The sequence below is a fragment of the Theropithecus gelada genome, chromosome 11 (genome assembly GCF_003255815.1).
Source record: "Theropithecus gelada isolate Dixy chromosome 11, Tgel_1.0, whole genome shotgun sequence".
Taxonomy (NCBI): Eukaryota; Metazoa; Chordata; class Mammalia; order Primates; family Cercopithecidae; genus Theropithecus; species Theropithecus gelada.
In genome coordinates, this window is record NC_037679.1 from 53,039,543 (window position 1) to 53,054,001 (window position 14,459).

General features: G+C 38.6%; 1 protein-coding gene across 6 annotated transcripts in view; it reads left to right on the forward strand.

The window, feature by feature from the left end:
* Positions 1–14,459, forward strand: part of CRADD (CASP2 and RIPK1 domain containing adaptor with death domain) — a 386,414-nt gene that overhangs the window by 109,988 nt on the left and 261,967 nt on the right. Inside the window, exon 3 of one of the 6 annotated variants that reach the window (XM_025403601.1) lies at positions 9,481–9,548. The exons of the other annotated variants lie outside the window; for them this stretch is intronic. Coding sequence (XP_025259386.1) covers positions 9,481–9,500 — 20 coding nt within the window. The 3' untranslated portion in view covers positions 9,501–9,548. Of the gene's footprint in view, positions 1–9,480; positions 9,549–14,459 lie in introns of those variants that run through there. 6 annotated transcript variants of the gene reach the window in all.

Below are 14,459 nucleotides of genomic sequence, written 5' to 3' on the forward strand. Positions count from 1 at the left end.
TGACGAAAAACAGACCTACTCAACTATTTGGCTTCTCTCTTTCTCTATTAAAGACGATGATGTTCAAACTGGAATGTGTAACATACACATAGTTAAGGATAAATTGAAGCATGCAAGATAGATAATGACAATAATAGTTGTGACTACAATTTCTTGAGGTTCTATTCAGGACTGAGTAGTGTAAAAGAGAATTTAGTTGCTTTTTAAAGTACTTACTGGCAGGTGTGCACAATAGGTATTACTGTTATCAATCCCATTTACAGATGAGAAAACTGAGGCACAGGAAGATTTAATGACAAACCTGAAGTTACATAGTCGGTAAGTGATGGGCTGGAATTCAGATCCAGGTCTGACTAACTTCACAGCCTGGCTCTTTTCACTGAACTCCCTGACTCCCATACCTGTCACATCTGGTATTTTCAACAGGATTGCATTTTTTTGGTTTAAATTATAGCATAAGGCACATAAACAAACACATATCAGTAGATGTTATTGAAGAGCCCCTGTGTGTAATTGCTATGAAACAAGGAAAATGGAATATCAAAATGATAAACAACACATAAAGACTTTCTTGATTACTGTTTTTTTTTTTTTTGAGACGGAGTCTCCTCCTTCTGTTGCCCAGGCTGGAGTGCAGTGGTGTGATCTTGGCTCACTGCAACCCCTGCCTCTCATGTTCAAGTGATTCTCATGTCTCAGCCTCCCACATAGCTGGGATTACAGGCACATGCCACCATGCCCAGCAATTTTTTTCTTTTTTGTATTTTTAGTAGAGACAGGGTTTTGCTATGTTGGCCAGGCTGGTCTCGAACTCCTGACTTGAAGTAACCCACCCGCCTCAGCCTCCCAAAGTGCTGGGATTACAAGTGTGAGCCACCGTGCCCAGCCTCTTGATTACTTTTTTTTAAAGGTTCTTTTTGAACCATCTAAAGCAAAGCCATCAAAGAGACTGCTGGGATCGTGTCAGAATGATTCAGAAGCCAACCTGAGGGGACCCCCTCAGAGGGCAAAGATGAGACAGTTTAAGCATCAAAAGGATAGAAATATATAAAAATATATAAAAGTCCATGAGTTTATGACAAAATTCTAAAGACACAAGACAATAAAACAAACAAAAAAATCTCTCATTTGTCACTTCTGAGATTGTTAGGGCACCAAGTCATTGTTCTGAAAGTAGATTTAAAAAGGAGATCTCACATCCACCCCTGCTTTCCTATTTACTTTATAGAGAATTACAGCTAGTAAGTGCAGAAGGGTGCTAGAAAAGTTTTAAAAACCTACAGTTTTGTAGCATCTAATGAAATAATGGAGCTAAGCAACAACCATTAATGAATGATAAAATCATCAAGTAAAATTGGTGCTATCTAACAGAGAATCAGGCTGATAACACTTGAGCCCACTGATCAGTCTCCATATCACTAAAAGTGGAACAGCTGAACATTAGTTATGCTCCTCCAATGTGATCTGATAGAAAAGTAACAGCACCACCTGTGAAACAGTCTTACCCACAGCCCTTCCCTCAACGAGGCTGAAACAGAAGTTCATTAAACATCCACATCTAACTCTTAACACCAGGTTATAGGAAATACGGGAGACAGAGGAACATGCTAAACACCACTACAAGGGTACAGATCAGCCAATACCTGAATGTAGGAAGTTCTACAAAACAAGTGACCTATTTTTTTTTTCAGTGTATAAATGCTATGAGAAAAAAGTGGAGATGGGGAAGTGTTAAGTTAAAAGACTTAAGGGACCTGTAAACCAATTGCAGATACGAATTTTGTTTGGAACTCGATTTGAACAACTAACTAAAAAAATGCCTTTTTTTAAAACATGCAAAAATGGAACATATTCTGTTTATTACATATTACTAAGGAATTATTGGTAATTTTATTGAGTTGGTGGTATTGTGAGTTTTAAAAGCCCTTATCTATTTAGAAGTACTTATTAATGAATTTACACGAGGCCTAAGACTTTCTTTAAAAAATACTCCTTCAAAAGAAAAAAGGTATGTGTATAGGGAAATAGGTGAAATCAGAATGGTAAAATGTAGTACTTGTTGAAGCTTGGTGATAGATTTTTGGGGGTTCTTTACGCTTTCCTCTCTACTTTGTTATGTATGGAAAATTCACATAATAAAAACAGTGAAGTATTCTATTTGAGAGGCAGAATTTTGGCAGAAGGCCTGGGTTATAACCCAATTTGTATAGCCTGGGGAGAGTCACTGCTACTCCCTCCTTTTTTGCCTCTTTCCTTTTTACTTTCCTTCTATTTCTTAAGAAATCATTTGCTGGGCCACATTTTCCCCCAGGGACTGTCCTGGTACCACCAGCCTTCCAAGGTATAGGTATAAGTATTATTATTATTATTATTATTTTACAGATGAGGAAATCAAAGTAGAGAAGGGACTAAGTTTCTCATCCACAAATCCAAGTCTGCCTGTGTCCAAAATCTTAGCTCTTTTGTTTTATTTTTTGCTGGCTCCCAGGAGTAGACCTTTGATTTTATAGTTTTTAAGTTTCTTTTATTTTTAATTTGGTTTATGGATACATTTTAAACAATGAGTAAATAAAGATAGATCAAGTGGAGTAGCATTTGTGTTTTTTGCATATGAGAAAGATGCAAGGTATGGTTGTTATTGTAACAATTACAGAGACTTCATCAAAGGCAAGCAGTGATAAAAGTAAAATGTGTGGCAACTTTCTTCATATTCAGAAAAGAGTAAAAGCCTATACATTGTAACTTTAAGCCATAAAATAAGATTTATGCTTGTTCTTCAAAAGCATATATGATCATCTTTTTTATTAGAAGTAGAAGCCTGAAAAAATGGCTAATTTCATTTTTCATGTGTTTGTAAAATACTTTTAGGACTATCACAAGAAATTCCCTAAAAATGTCAAAGCAAATGAACAAGTGAAATCCTGCACACCCCTTGTGCACTGTTTTCTTTACTTACTGAAAAAATTACATTGGCTTTTGTAAAACCCGGGTGTGCTCGTGGGCATGGGCAGACGTGTCGCTGTCATCTGTCATGTGTCATGCTCTGGATGTCAGAACCAGACATCAGTCAGGGAAGAGAGCGAGTAGCAAACCACCCCGCCGAACTCTTGCTGCAGGGTGCATGGGGTTCACATCCTCTGCTCAGATTTAGTGTGACTCTCCAAAACACCTGCAGTGCGGTACTTCATGGCTGGTCCCACATAACAATTTATGCCCTAGAGATGTCTGACTAGATCTTAGGAAATTATACTAACAGTTCTGACATTGTTTCCTTCAAGAATCAAGGCACTAAATATAGTCAAGCTGAATGACAAAATCACACTCAGGGCATGTCAGTGAGGGCATCAAAAAGGAAGAATAATAAATATTGCTGGTATTTACTAAGTTTTATGGCATGACAGGCACTGCACTAAGTCTTTTGAATATCCAATCATGTTTAACTCTCGATGTCCCATTTTATAGCTGAGGTGGCCGCAGCACAGAGAGGTTAAGTGAGTTGCCCAAGGTTGCACAGTTAATAAGTGGCAGAGCTGGGCTCTAAACCCAGGCCGTCTGACCCCTGAGCCTTTGCTCTTCTAACCATTGTGCAGTCTCCAAGCACCAGCAGAATGAAGTGAGAACCTGCTAATCCACAGCTGCCATGGTTTGGCCCTCTGTGCACTTTCAGAGCACCTTAAAACCCTTTGTTCTGTGTCAGAGCTGTTTTTCAGCTTTGCAGATGTCTGAAGTCAAGCAGAAGAGATGGAGAGGTTGATAAAGCACACGTGGCAAATCTCTGGCCGAGTTGATATTAGAACACAGAGTCCCAGAGTGATTTACTGTCCGGGGGAAAGCCAGTTGGCCTGGCTACCTTGCAAGATGGTTAAAGGACATAAGAATGGATATTCATTCAAGACTGTCAGAAAGAAAGTAGGTCAGAAATGAAACAAAAACAAATGTCAAAGAAACACCACTTTGGTATAAATAAAAAGTCGATTCTTCTTAATAAAGAGCTGTCTATTCTTTATTAGTTTATTAGAAAAGTACAGAGCCTGCTTACTTTGAGAATCTAAAACCTCTTCAGGCACAACTCATTATTAATTTGATGTACTTTCCTGAAAAGAATGATATTTTGACAAATACAGTTTCTGGCTTCAGTCACATATAGAAACGTTGGAATAAGTACAATGTTGTGTTTTGCTTTTTTTTTTTTTTAATAGGAACTATATTTGATAATGCATATACTCCAAACACCTCTAAAAATAATTTTCAATTGGCAAACTAGTTTTTGGTGTATTTTCCTATCTGAGAGAGGAAGTTTTATCATTTAATTTGATAAACTTAGTACCTTTGAGAGGAAGGAGGAGAAAATTTTACCATCTTATGTGGTTGAAATATGCTTTAGTATTTACATAATTGAAAATGATTCAAACTGATTTCCTCTGACGAACATCCGAAATGAAAATAAAAATTGTGTCTACTCCAAAGGGTAGTGGCTTGAGTCACCCACTGGTATGTGTGATCTATGAGTCACCTGCTGGTATGCATCTTCCCTATCCCCTGACCTATGGGTTAGAAGTCAAAGATGCTCCGCTGGGGCTTCCTTTGTAGCTTCTTTTCCCCTTCAGTATTCAACCATAGCTGCTGCTGGCAGCTCCTGGCAGAACAGGAATGGGAGACCAAGGAGAGGATATGTGGAAGCTGAGTGATTTATTTATAGGGGACTTTTGGCAAATGAAAGAAAAAAGATGTGAAGTCTTAGCAGTTCCAGCATGTTCATCAGAAATGCAAGCTCATGATAGTCATTTCAAAGGGAATTGTGGAAGAATGGTGTGACCCCACTTCACAGGCCATTAAAGCATATATATGTTTGGTTGCCAGTGAGAATCTGAGTAGCAGAGCAGACAAGAATAAGGACATGTGGGATCGAGGCCTGCGGCTTGTGACCATGAACAAGTCACTTGACCCAGAGTATTAGGGAGGCAGCAGGGAATAGCAAAGGTCAGAGACTCAAAAGCATTAACTGCCTGGCCTATAAAGACAAATGAATGATGTAGGTTTGACATAATAGAGGTACAAATCCGTGTTTTATGCAAAACCTCATATTTCTAAACTTTGGCAATTCATTCATGTTTATCAAATCACTGTTTTAGGCCCCCTTTGGCTGGCCAATGGGCCTTCTGCTTTAGACTTCTGGAATAAACTCCACAGTTTAGAGGTGAAGGAGAGACCTGGATTCTAACAGACCTGAATTTGAACCTTAGCTCTGCCCTCTAAGGAATATGTAAACTTAGACATCTGTATTTAACTTCTCAAAGCTTCAAGTTTCTTTATCTGTAGAAATAAGAATGATAATACCTCCTTTGTAGGATTTCCTGAAGACTGCGGGCAGCATACTTAATACATAGTGGGCACATCCTCAAAGGGAATTCCATTACCTTTTCTATGGAAGTAGATCCTGTATAATTTTTTTAATTTTCGTCTTGATAGCCAGTTGCTCACAGTTTATAAAAGTGTAGTAGATGCTAGTGCTTTTTTATAGATTCTGAAATCCCTTCAATTTACATTTTAGTTGTTTTAAAATAAAGATTTCTTTAAGAGACAACATTCGGAGGGATAAGTTTTCTACTTGCCAGTAGAGGTAGAAGGCAGTAAAACCAAATAGATCTGTCAGTTACTGTCCTGAGGTAGAGCCCCTAAAGTGGTAAAACCCACCTTTGACAATGAGGAAACACGAGACAGCATTTTCTCCTTAGGACAGAAGTCTAGTGGGTAATGGCTCTTCTGTGACTAATGGTAATTCTGTACTTTTTTCCCATAGGAAATCTAATTTTGAAAGCATTTGCTGCATGCCCTACTATGTACTAGGCACTGTGCCAGGGGAATAATGTAAAGATGACCAAAACATAATGGAATTGTTGCCTACAAGTATGTTTCGGCTGTTTAAGGATTTATATTGCAGTTTGTCAAAATTGTGTATGAGTCCACTTTGAGAGGTTATACATATCTTCCAATAATGTTGCTATTGCTCAAAATATCTTTGAAGTCTCTCTTTGGAATTTGTTTTTAGAGCCCTTGGCACATTCTGCTGAAGATTTTTTTTTTTTTTTTTTTTTTTTTTTTACCCTAGTGGTATTTATTCTTAGAAGGTGGATTTGATGTCAGTGACTGGCCAAGAGTTAGTTGTTCATCACTAAGTCAGCCTCATGGGTGGTGGTTAAACTGGCTAGAGTAATTTTTGGTTAAAAATGAGCCAAGACTGTAAAGTAGTATGACAGGGGGTTTTTTTGTATATCACATCAACTGATTGTAAAGATAAAAATAGTTCCAAAAAGGCATTCTGCACATTTTTTGCCCCAAACCAGTATCTCTGGAATATATCTGTAGCTCCCTAACAGGCTAGCTTTGAAATAAGTGGTGCTCACATATGCATATGTTGTAGTATGTCTGCTGAGCCTTGTACTTAACCTCTTAGCAAACTCAGTTTCTTTGTTTTTTTCCTTTTAAATGTTATTTTTTCAAGTTCAGGGACAGATTTTCTCCAAGAAAATGAAACAAATAAGATCCACTCTCGAAGGACCTTAATGGAAAGAAATACATGCTTATACCAAGTTCTTTAAAACTATCCAGACTGGAAAGGATTGCCTCATACTTGACTATGATTATTCTGCCATGATTTAGGGACAGATAATTTCCCATCAGCATGTTTAACATGATAATTAAAGAGTTCCGTAGTGTGGCCTGTTGACCTCATTTGTTCATTCCACAAACATCTTTTGGAGTCCACTGTATGGCAAGCGTTATCACTTACCATGATGATGATGGTGAGGCCATGAGCATGCTTCACCTAAGGAAGCCTGATCCTCAAGAATACAAACTCACTCAACAAGAAACTTGAGTGTAATTAATAGTAGTACTGGTAATTATCCTGTCTTTTCCTTATAGGATTATTTGGAGGTTGTGAAGTGGCAAGCCTCTGTAATGCATTTGAAATATGGCTCATCTCATGACCGTTGGAATGTGTGTGCGCTCTGGAGGAAACACATCTCTGCCATGGCACCTGTATTAGTCTGTTCTCATGCTGCTATGAATAAATAGCCAACACTGGGTAATTTCTAAAGGAAAGAGGTTTAATTGACTCATAGTTTCTTATGGCTGGGGAGGCCTCAGGAAACTTACAATTATGGTGGAAGGCACCTCTTCCCAGGGTGGCAGGAGAGAATCAGTGCCCAGCGAAGGGAGAAACCTCTTATAAAACCATCAGATCTCCTGAGAACTCACTCACTATTACTAGAACAGGATGGAGGAAACCATCCCCATGATTCAGTTATCTCCACCTTGTCGCTCCCATGACACATGGGGATTATGGGAGCTACAATTCAAGTGAGATTTGGGTGGGGACACAGCCAAACCATATCAACACCTGACCACAGTGTGTGTGGTCCCTGAGGCCCAAGGGTGGCTCTCAGAGCACTTCCTTAGCAAATGTACCACTGGACCCTTGTTAGAATGATGTTCTTGATTTTTTAAAATTTATTTTTATCTCCTGGATATTCTTGATTCAGGAATGTTCTTGATTTTTAAAGGGAGGGTCTGAGGTAGTTGTTGTCTAGTTGTCTAGACATCCTCCACCTGAGAACGCTGTCTGGTATCATAGAAACAGCAATGGCATTGAGATCAAAAGACAAAACTTTCCAGCCCCAGCTCTGCCCTTCCTTAGCAGTCACCTGACCTATACGAGGTTCAGTTTTTCCACCATTTAAGGGAAAATTATAACCTTTAATAGCACTGTTTTATTCACAGTACTCTTGTGGGAATCACAGGAGATGGGGCACAGGAGAGCGTCTGGGGAACTGTGGGTGTTAGTCCCTGTCATCAGCCTTTCCATAATGGAGCCTGGGCTACTCTGAAATAGAAGCACCTCTCCTTCTTTTGGACCCCTGGAGCACTGTGTTCTAGAGTTCTTAGCTCTTCTTCCTATGTGCATTATTTGTAGTATGTCTTGTCCTTGGTGGTCAACCATTTCAAGGTCAGAGACTGTGGTGGTGGTTCCTTTCTTTTTATTTTTTAATCTCCCCTGCCCCATCTTTCTCTTTCCCACTTGCTATGTTGACTGACAAAAATCTTCATATTTCCCAGAGTGCCAGAGTTTTTCTCTGAGAGGCTAGGTTGGTGTATTTCCCCAAGCAGAGGCTAAGAAGTACCTGATGCAGTCATTTATTTTCAGAGTGTGTGTAGCTTATCTCCAGCAGATTGCCTGGGAAGCTGGAGATGTGCTTCAGGGGAAAAGTAGTCCATCCACTTTTCCTGAATAGGCTGTGCATGCAGCCTTGACATAGCCAACTCTGCAGGTCATGAAAGAACTGAAGGTATGGTATTCGACTTCCAATATTTCCAATTACTTTAGAGACAGAAAGGGTGATGATTGGTTTAGAAGAGCCAGGGGTTGACTAAGGAGCACACATAAAATAATAATGTTCAGTATAGACTCTAGTTTCTGATTTGAAACATTTTCTAAAAAATCATGTATCTTTAAAAAATTGGAAGCAGCTCAGTGTTTGCTGGAGATGAGGTGTAGAGTGTGGTGGAAGGGAGGGATGACAAAGGGGCAGGCAGAAACTTTGGGGGATGAGGGGTATGCACATCACCTTGCTGGTGGGGACTGTTTCATGGTTGGATACATGTATGAAAGCATATCAAATTGCATGCTTTAAATATATACAGTTTCTTGTGTATCAAGTATTCCTCAATAAAGCAGCTAAAAATTGTATACCTTTATTATTCTGAAAGAAGGGAAATTTTGGAAAAGAGATGTTTTTCTGTAGAAGATAGCTTCTAGAAAGGAAAATCAAACACAGTCTAAGTTATTCTGTGCTTTATTCTCCTCCCTCCACAGATTTCTTGTTGTTTTGGGTCCTCTTATCTGAAATTTCACAATATGTGAAAGTAGCCTGAACTCTTTAGAAGTAAAGGTAGTAGTTGTGGTTTTAGAAAATTATGTGTTTATACTGCCTCTGTAAATGGAACACAAGCCTCTCCCACCCTCTGGGGAGCTTGTCACTTAGTGCAATTTTTTAGGAACTCCTAAGCAGTTTTAAGTTCTGGCCAGAGGTCCTGGAGTTAAGGATGTTGTCAACTCTGCTACTCATTTGAAAAATGTCTTCTGGAACCTATAGCTGCAAAAAGAGCTTTGCTTCTCTGGGTGAAAACAACATGCATTATCATTTCTAATAACTTTAATGGATACTGCTTCTTTCTTCTTTTTGGCCCCCAAGGGACTCAGAGATAAACTTGAAACTCACCTATAACAAGCATGGTCTGCATACTTGTGTTTATATTTTTGCTGGTCTCGAATTTCTATTTATAGTTTTCTGGCTTGCAGTCTATATTTGTGTAATATTTATATGGTTTTATATGGTCCTTGATGGAAATCCCCTAAAATCCTTTTCATAGCGAGTCAGAGAATGAAATCTGTGGTTTAATCCACTGGCTTTTCTTTAGGCAAGAGACAGCTGTACTAGAAGAATCAAGGATTATAATAAATTTGAAAAACCAGAAGAGTTCTTCAGGTAAGCATGATCTTTACGTTTGCTCCTGACCTTAGGAATTGACTCTAGGTCCCAGATTTTGAATTTCTTATGAACAGAATCATCTACTTAAAAAAATCACTTAATTAACAGTGATTATTGAGTATCTGCATCTCCTCCAAGAAATAAAATGCCATATCCATCACACACACACACACACACACACTCTCTCTCTCTCGATAATCCTACAAATGACTAATCACTCCCCACCCCCTGACTTCCTGCCTTTTCATTCATACATTGGGATTAGGATCCACAGGAGCTGTTGTAGAGAAAAAGATTTTTAAAATACTATATTATGTAAATTACTGCAACCATTATGGAAAACAATATGGAAGTTCTTCAAAAAACTAAAAATGGAACTATTGTAAAATTAAGCAATCCCACTGCTGAGTATATATCCAAAGAAATTGAAATTGGTATATCGAAGAGATAGCTGCACTGCCATGTTCATTGCAGCATCATTCATAATAGCCAAGATATAGAATCAACCTAAGTGTCCATTAATGGATGAAGGGATAAAGAAAATGTGGTGTATATATACACAACGGGATACTCTTCAGCCTTGAAAAAAAGGAAGGAAATCCTGTCATTTGAGACAACATGGGCAAATGTGGCAGACATTTTGTTAAGTTAAATAAGCCAATAACAGAAAGACAAATATTGCGTGATTTCACTTGCCTATAGAGTCTGAAAGAGTTAAACTCATAGAAACAGAGAGTAGAATGGTGGTTACCAGGGCTGGGGATTGGGGTGGAGGGCAGGTGGAGGTGAAGTTAGTCAAATGTACAAAATCTCAGACAGGAGAAATAAGTTTTTGAAATCTATTGTACAGCATGGTTAACTGTGATATTTAATAATAGTGTTTATTTCAAAATTGCTGAGTAAATCCAAGTGTTCACACCACAAAAATATAAGTTCATGAGGTGATGGATATGTTAGTTAGCTTGAGTTAATCATTCCATAGGTATATGCATATAAAAAAATATTTTATCCCCTAAATAGATACAATTATTATTTCTCAGTAAGAAATAATATAACATAAATACCATATTGTTTCAAATTAGAGGGAAGAAAACATGTAAATAGTCCTAATGGATTTTTTTTTTAATCTCCAGACTGGCTTCCAGACAAGGCTCTATGGTGGCCCAGACTGGTTGAATTTTTTCAGTTAACGTTTTGTTACTCTGTCTTAATTTCCGATAACTAGAGATTCTGATAAGAACTTTAAGAATAGGAATACTTCTGAGAACCTTAAGATGTTATTAGCCATATATAAGTAACCATACATTTTCTAAAAAGCATTTTTCTCTTCACAATAGCTGGAAGTAGAATATCCTAGAGAATAATTCATTTTTGAAAAATAGAATGTCTTAGGGGAGACCTGGCCTGCTAAGTATTATAGGAGAGGACTCAGGACAAAATCAAGTTATCAGATACCTGGGGCTTAGAAAGCAAGGAGTTAGAAGGTAGAAGAGGCTTACAGAAAGGAGGAAAGAAGATGCTGGAGACCCTCTTTCATCTGTTATAGAACATTTTCTATGGCTGGCCCGTATTCAGAGAAGGATTCATATCTTGCTGCTTTCTACACCAAATAGTTCCAAGATCCAAAATTCAAGCTAGTGCTCTTAGTGTATTCACTAAGAGCTTGTTTGGTTATATTATGGGTTAAATGGGTTTTCCTATAAAGCTAGCCACCATTTATGCTATTTAGATCTACCACTTAGGAAGATTTCGGTCACATTCATGATTTTCAGATTGTCCTCTCTCAGAACCCTGGTGTCGTGAACTGTAATAGTTGTAGGAATTGTTGTAGTGGGTATAGCAATAATATTTCTATGGAAAAATATAGAACTTAATATGTGCCAGGTACTGTTTCAGTTATGGACACTCATTTAAATGTATGAAGTAGATGCTATTATAATCCCCAATTACAGATGAGGAAACTGAGAGACAGAAAAGTTAAATAACCTCCCCAGGTCATGTCGCTACTAAGTGGCAAAGCCTTGATTTGAACCTGCACTCTCTAGATCCCATTTAGGCTCTTAACTGCTATACCGTCTTAACTGGATTGAGGTTTTCCATAAAATTAAAGTTTCCCCTGAATCCACAGAAAATGTTAACAATATATAGAATTTTCTGGATTTCATTTTTTTCTGTCTCAAATCTTTGTACCCAGGATCACAGATGACTGAAGACTGAACAAGTTGCAAATTTCTTGATAGTCACATATGTATCGTTATATACTGAGAGTTTAGCCAAACAACCCACAATAAATTGCTAATGAAGCTTAATAATTTATAGTGAAAAAGCAAAAATAGAATTGCAAACCATAAGCAACTCAAGACATGCATGGGGGATTATGCATACTTCCCCCAACTTACAGAAATTCCAACCATCAGCATATGTGTTCCACAACAGTGCCAGGCATTGTGTGGCAATCAGACATCTTACCTAGAAACTCTATAAATGTACTAATTTTAGTAATCCTAAATAACTTACGTAATAAGCTATATTACTTAAGCTATATTATGCACAAATATAAAACTAGAAAACAAAAGGTGAACTTGGACTTCCTCTATCCTTTATAACAATGGAAGGACCTGTGCTTTGCTGGATTGGTTTGCTGTTCAGGTGGTAGCCCACTGAACCCCATTCAGTGGGCTGTGGACCATAGTTTGAGAATCCTGCTTTAAAGGAAGAATACAGTTCATACATTTTATTAAAGTCAGTCTGCTAAAGTTATGGAGCTGGAATTTTCTCAATGAGAGCACTGTATAACAGGGTTTTCTGTTGTTCTTTTTCATAACAAATAGTACTTCTCACTTAAAAAACAATTGTTCCTTGCAATGATGTCTGGGATTTGCTTCAAAATAATCCTGTGGGTAAAGAGTTGGGAATGAGTTGGGGAATAGGTGGAAGAAGTGGGATGAGGGGCAGATAATTGTCAAAGTAGAGTGACATGGGGCTTCATGATACTATTTTCTCTACTTTTCTGTATCTTTGAAAATAAAAAGTTAACAGCAACAACAAAAACCTTCTTTGATTACTATCCTACCTACTTCATTTCTCTGCTCTTTTTCACAGCAGAGCTTCTAAGAAGAACTCCCTGTATAGCTCACTTATACATCCTCATCCTCCATTATTTAAGCAACCCACTCACTTGGCTGTCCTCCCACCAGCCAACTGAAATTACCTTTTTTAGGGTCCCTAACAAGCACCATCTTGCCACATGGGGTGGTTAATTCTCTCTTCTTATGTTACTTGACTTTCAGCAGCAATGTAGTAGGTCACTTTTTGTTTCTTGGAGCACTTTCTTTTATTGGCTCATGTCCAGCCACACTTTCTCATTTCTTCTGCATCTTGCTGGTTTCCAACAGCTGACCTCTAGCTGTTGGAAAGCCTCCAATGCTTCATCCTTGGGTTTCTCCGTACTCTTTCTGAGTAATCTCATTGGGTCCCATTGCTTTAAATACCTTCTGGTTGCTAACTTAACATCTGTAGCCCTGACTTCCAGACTTGAATCTGAGAAGCATCTCAAATTTAATGTATCCAAATCATAACTCTTAATCCCAGCCTTACTTTCTTCCTTTCTTCCTCACCTCTTGCTTACCCCCATCTCAGTAAATAACACTGTTATATATCTGGCTGCTAGAGCCCCAAACTTTAGGCATCACCCTTGATTGCTCTTTTTCCATCATATCCCACATCCAGCCTATCATGATTACCTATTGTAATATCTCCAAATTTACCTGCATTCATCTACTTTCCTCTCCTCTCCTGCTACCATCCAAACCTCTGTCAGTCCGAACCTCTGACATCTGTCACTGGACTTCCGTATCACCTCCTAATCCATCTCTGCTTCTGTGTTTGCCCCTGGCAGTCCATGGAGAGAGCAGCCAGAGTGGTCTCTTTAAACTGAAGTGCCACTCCGCCACTTAAACTCACCCCTTGGCATCCCATAGCACTTAGAAGAAAAGCCAAACTCCTTTTTTATGTACCTGCTGCCTATGTCTGCCTCACCCTCCCAGGACTCACTACTGCAGTCACACAGATCCCTTTTCTGTTCTTCAGATATACCAAGTGGGAGTCTTACCTCAAGCCTTTGCCGTTCTCTTCTCTCTCCCTGCTACACAGATCACCATAAGGCTGGCTTCCTCTTATTATCTAGGTTTCATCTTAAGTCACCTCCCTGGAGAGGTTTGCCCTGACCACCCTATGTAAAGTATTCATATAACCACACTCTGTCTCATAGCTATTTTATTTTAGTTTATATAAAGCATGTGTGTTTCTCTATACTTATTTTTTTGCCCCTATCTATAAAGTCCAGAAGAGCAGGTACCTTGTTTGTCTTGTTCAGTGCTGTATCCCTGGCACCTAGAACAATGTCTGGAACATATAGAAGGTTAATATTTATTGCATGAATAAAGAAATGAATGACTTTGTTTGTGATTTAGAATCAAGGAACTTTTCCCCAAGGGCTAATCTGTGCAGTTTTACCCCACACTCCTTCCCCATCCCCAATTTCCTGCTCGGCTGGACTGTGTGCTTACGAACTGTGTAAAGCGTTCAACATTCTTAAATAGGTTAAAGAAGTACTGCACTTTGGGCTCTTTGTCATTTTCAAGTCATATTCCATCCTGGGCACCATCCGGAGGGATCTTGTCCAGTTTCCTAGTTTCTCAGAAAGGAATATTTCATGGCTACTCGCACATCCTCTTGTCTTACAGTATTTGTACTTTACACCACTCATTGGCAGAGCCAAGGCCTACCCCATCTGAGCAAAGAGCAACAGAGATCTGTTGGCTCCATTCACTCCTTTGCTCTAACACTCGCTTGTTTCTTCTTATCTTTTCCCAACTATTTTTAGTTGTCAAATTGCTCCTTTCTTTC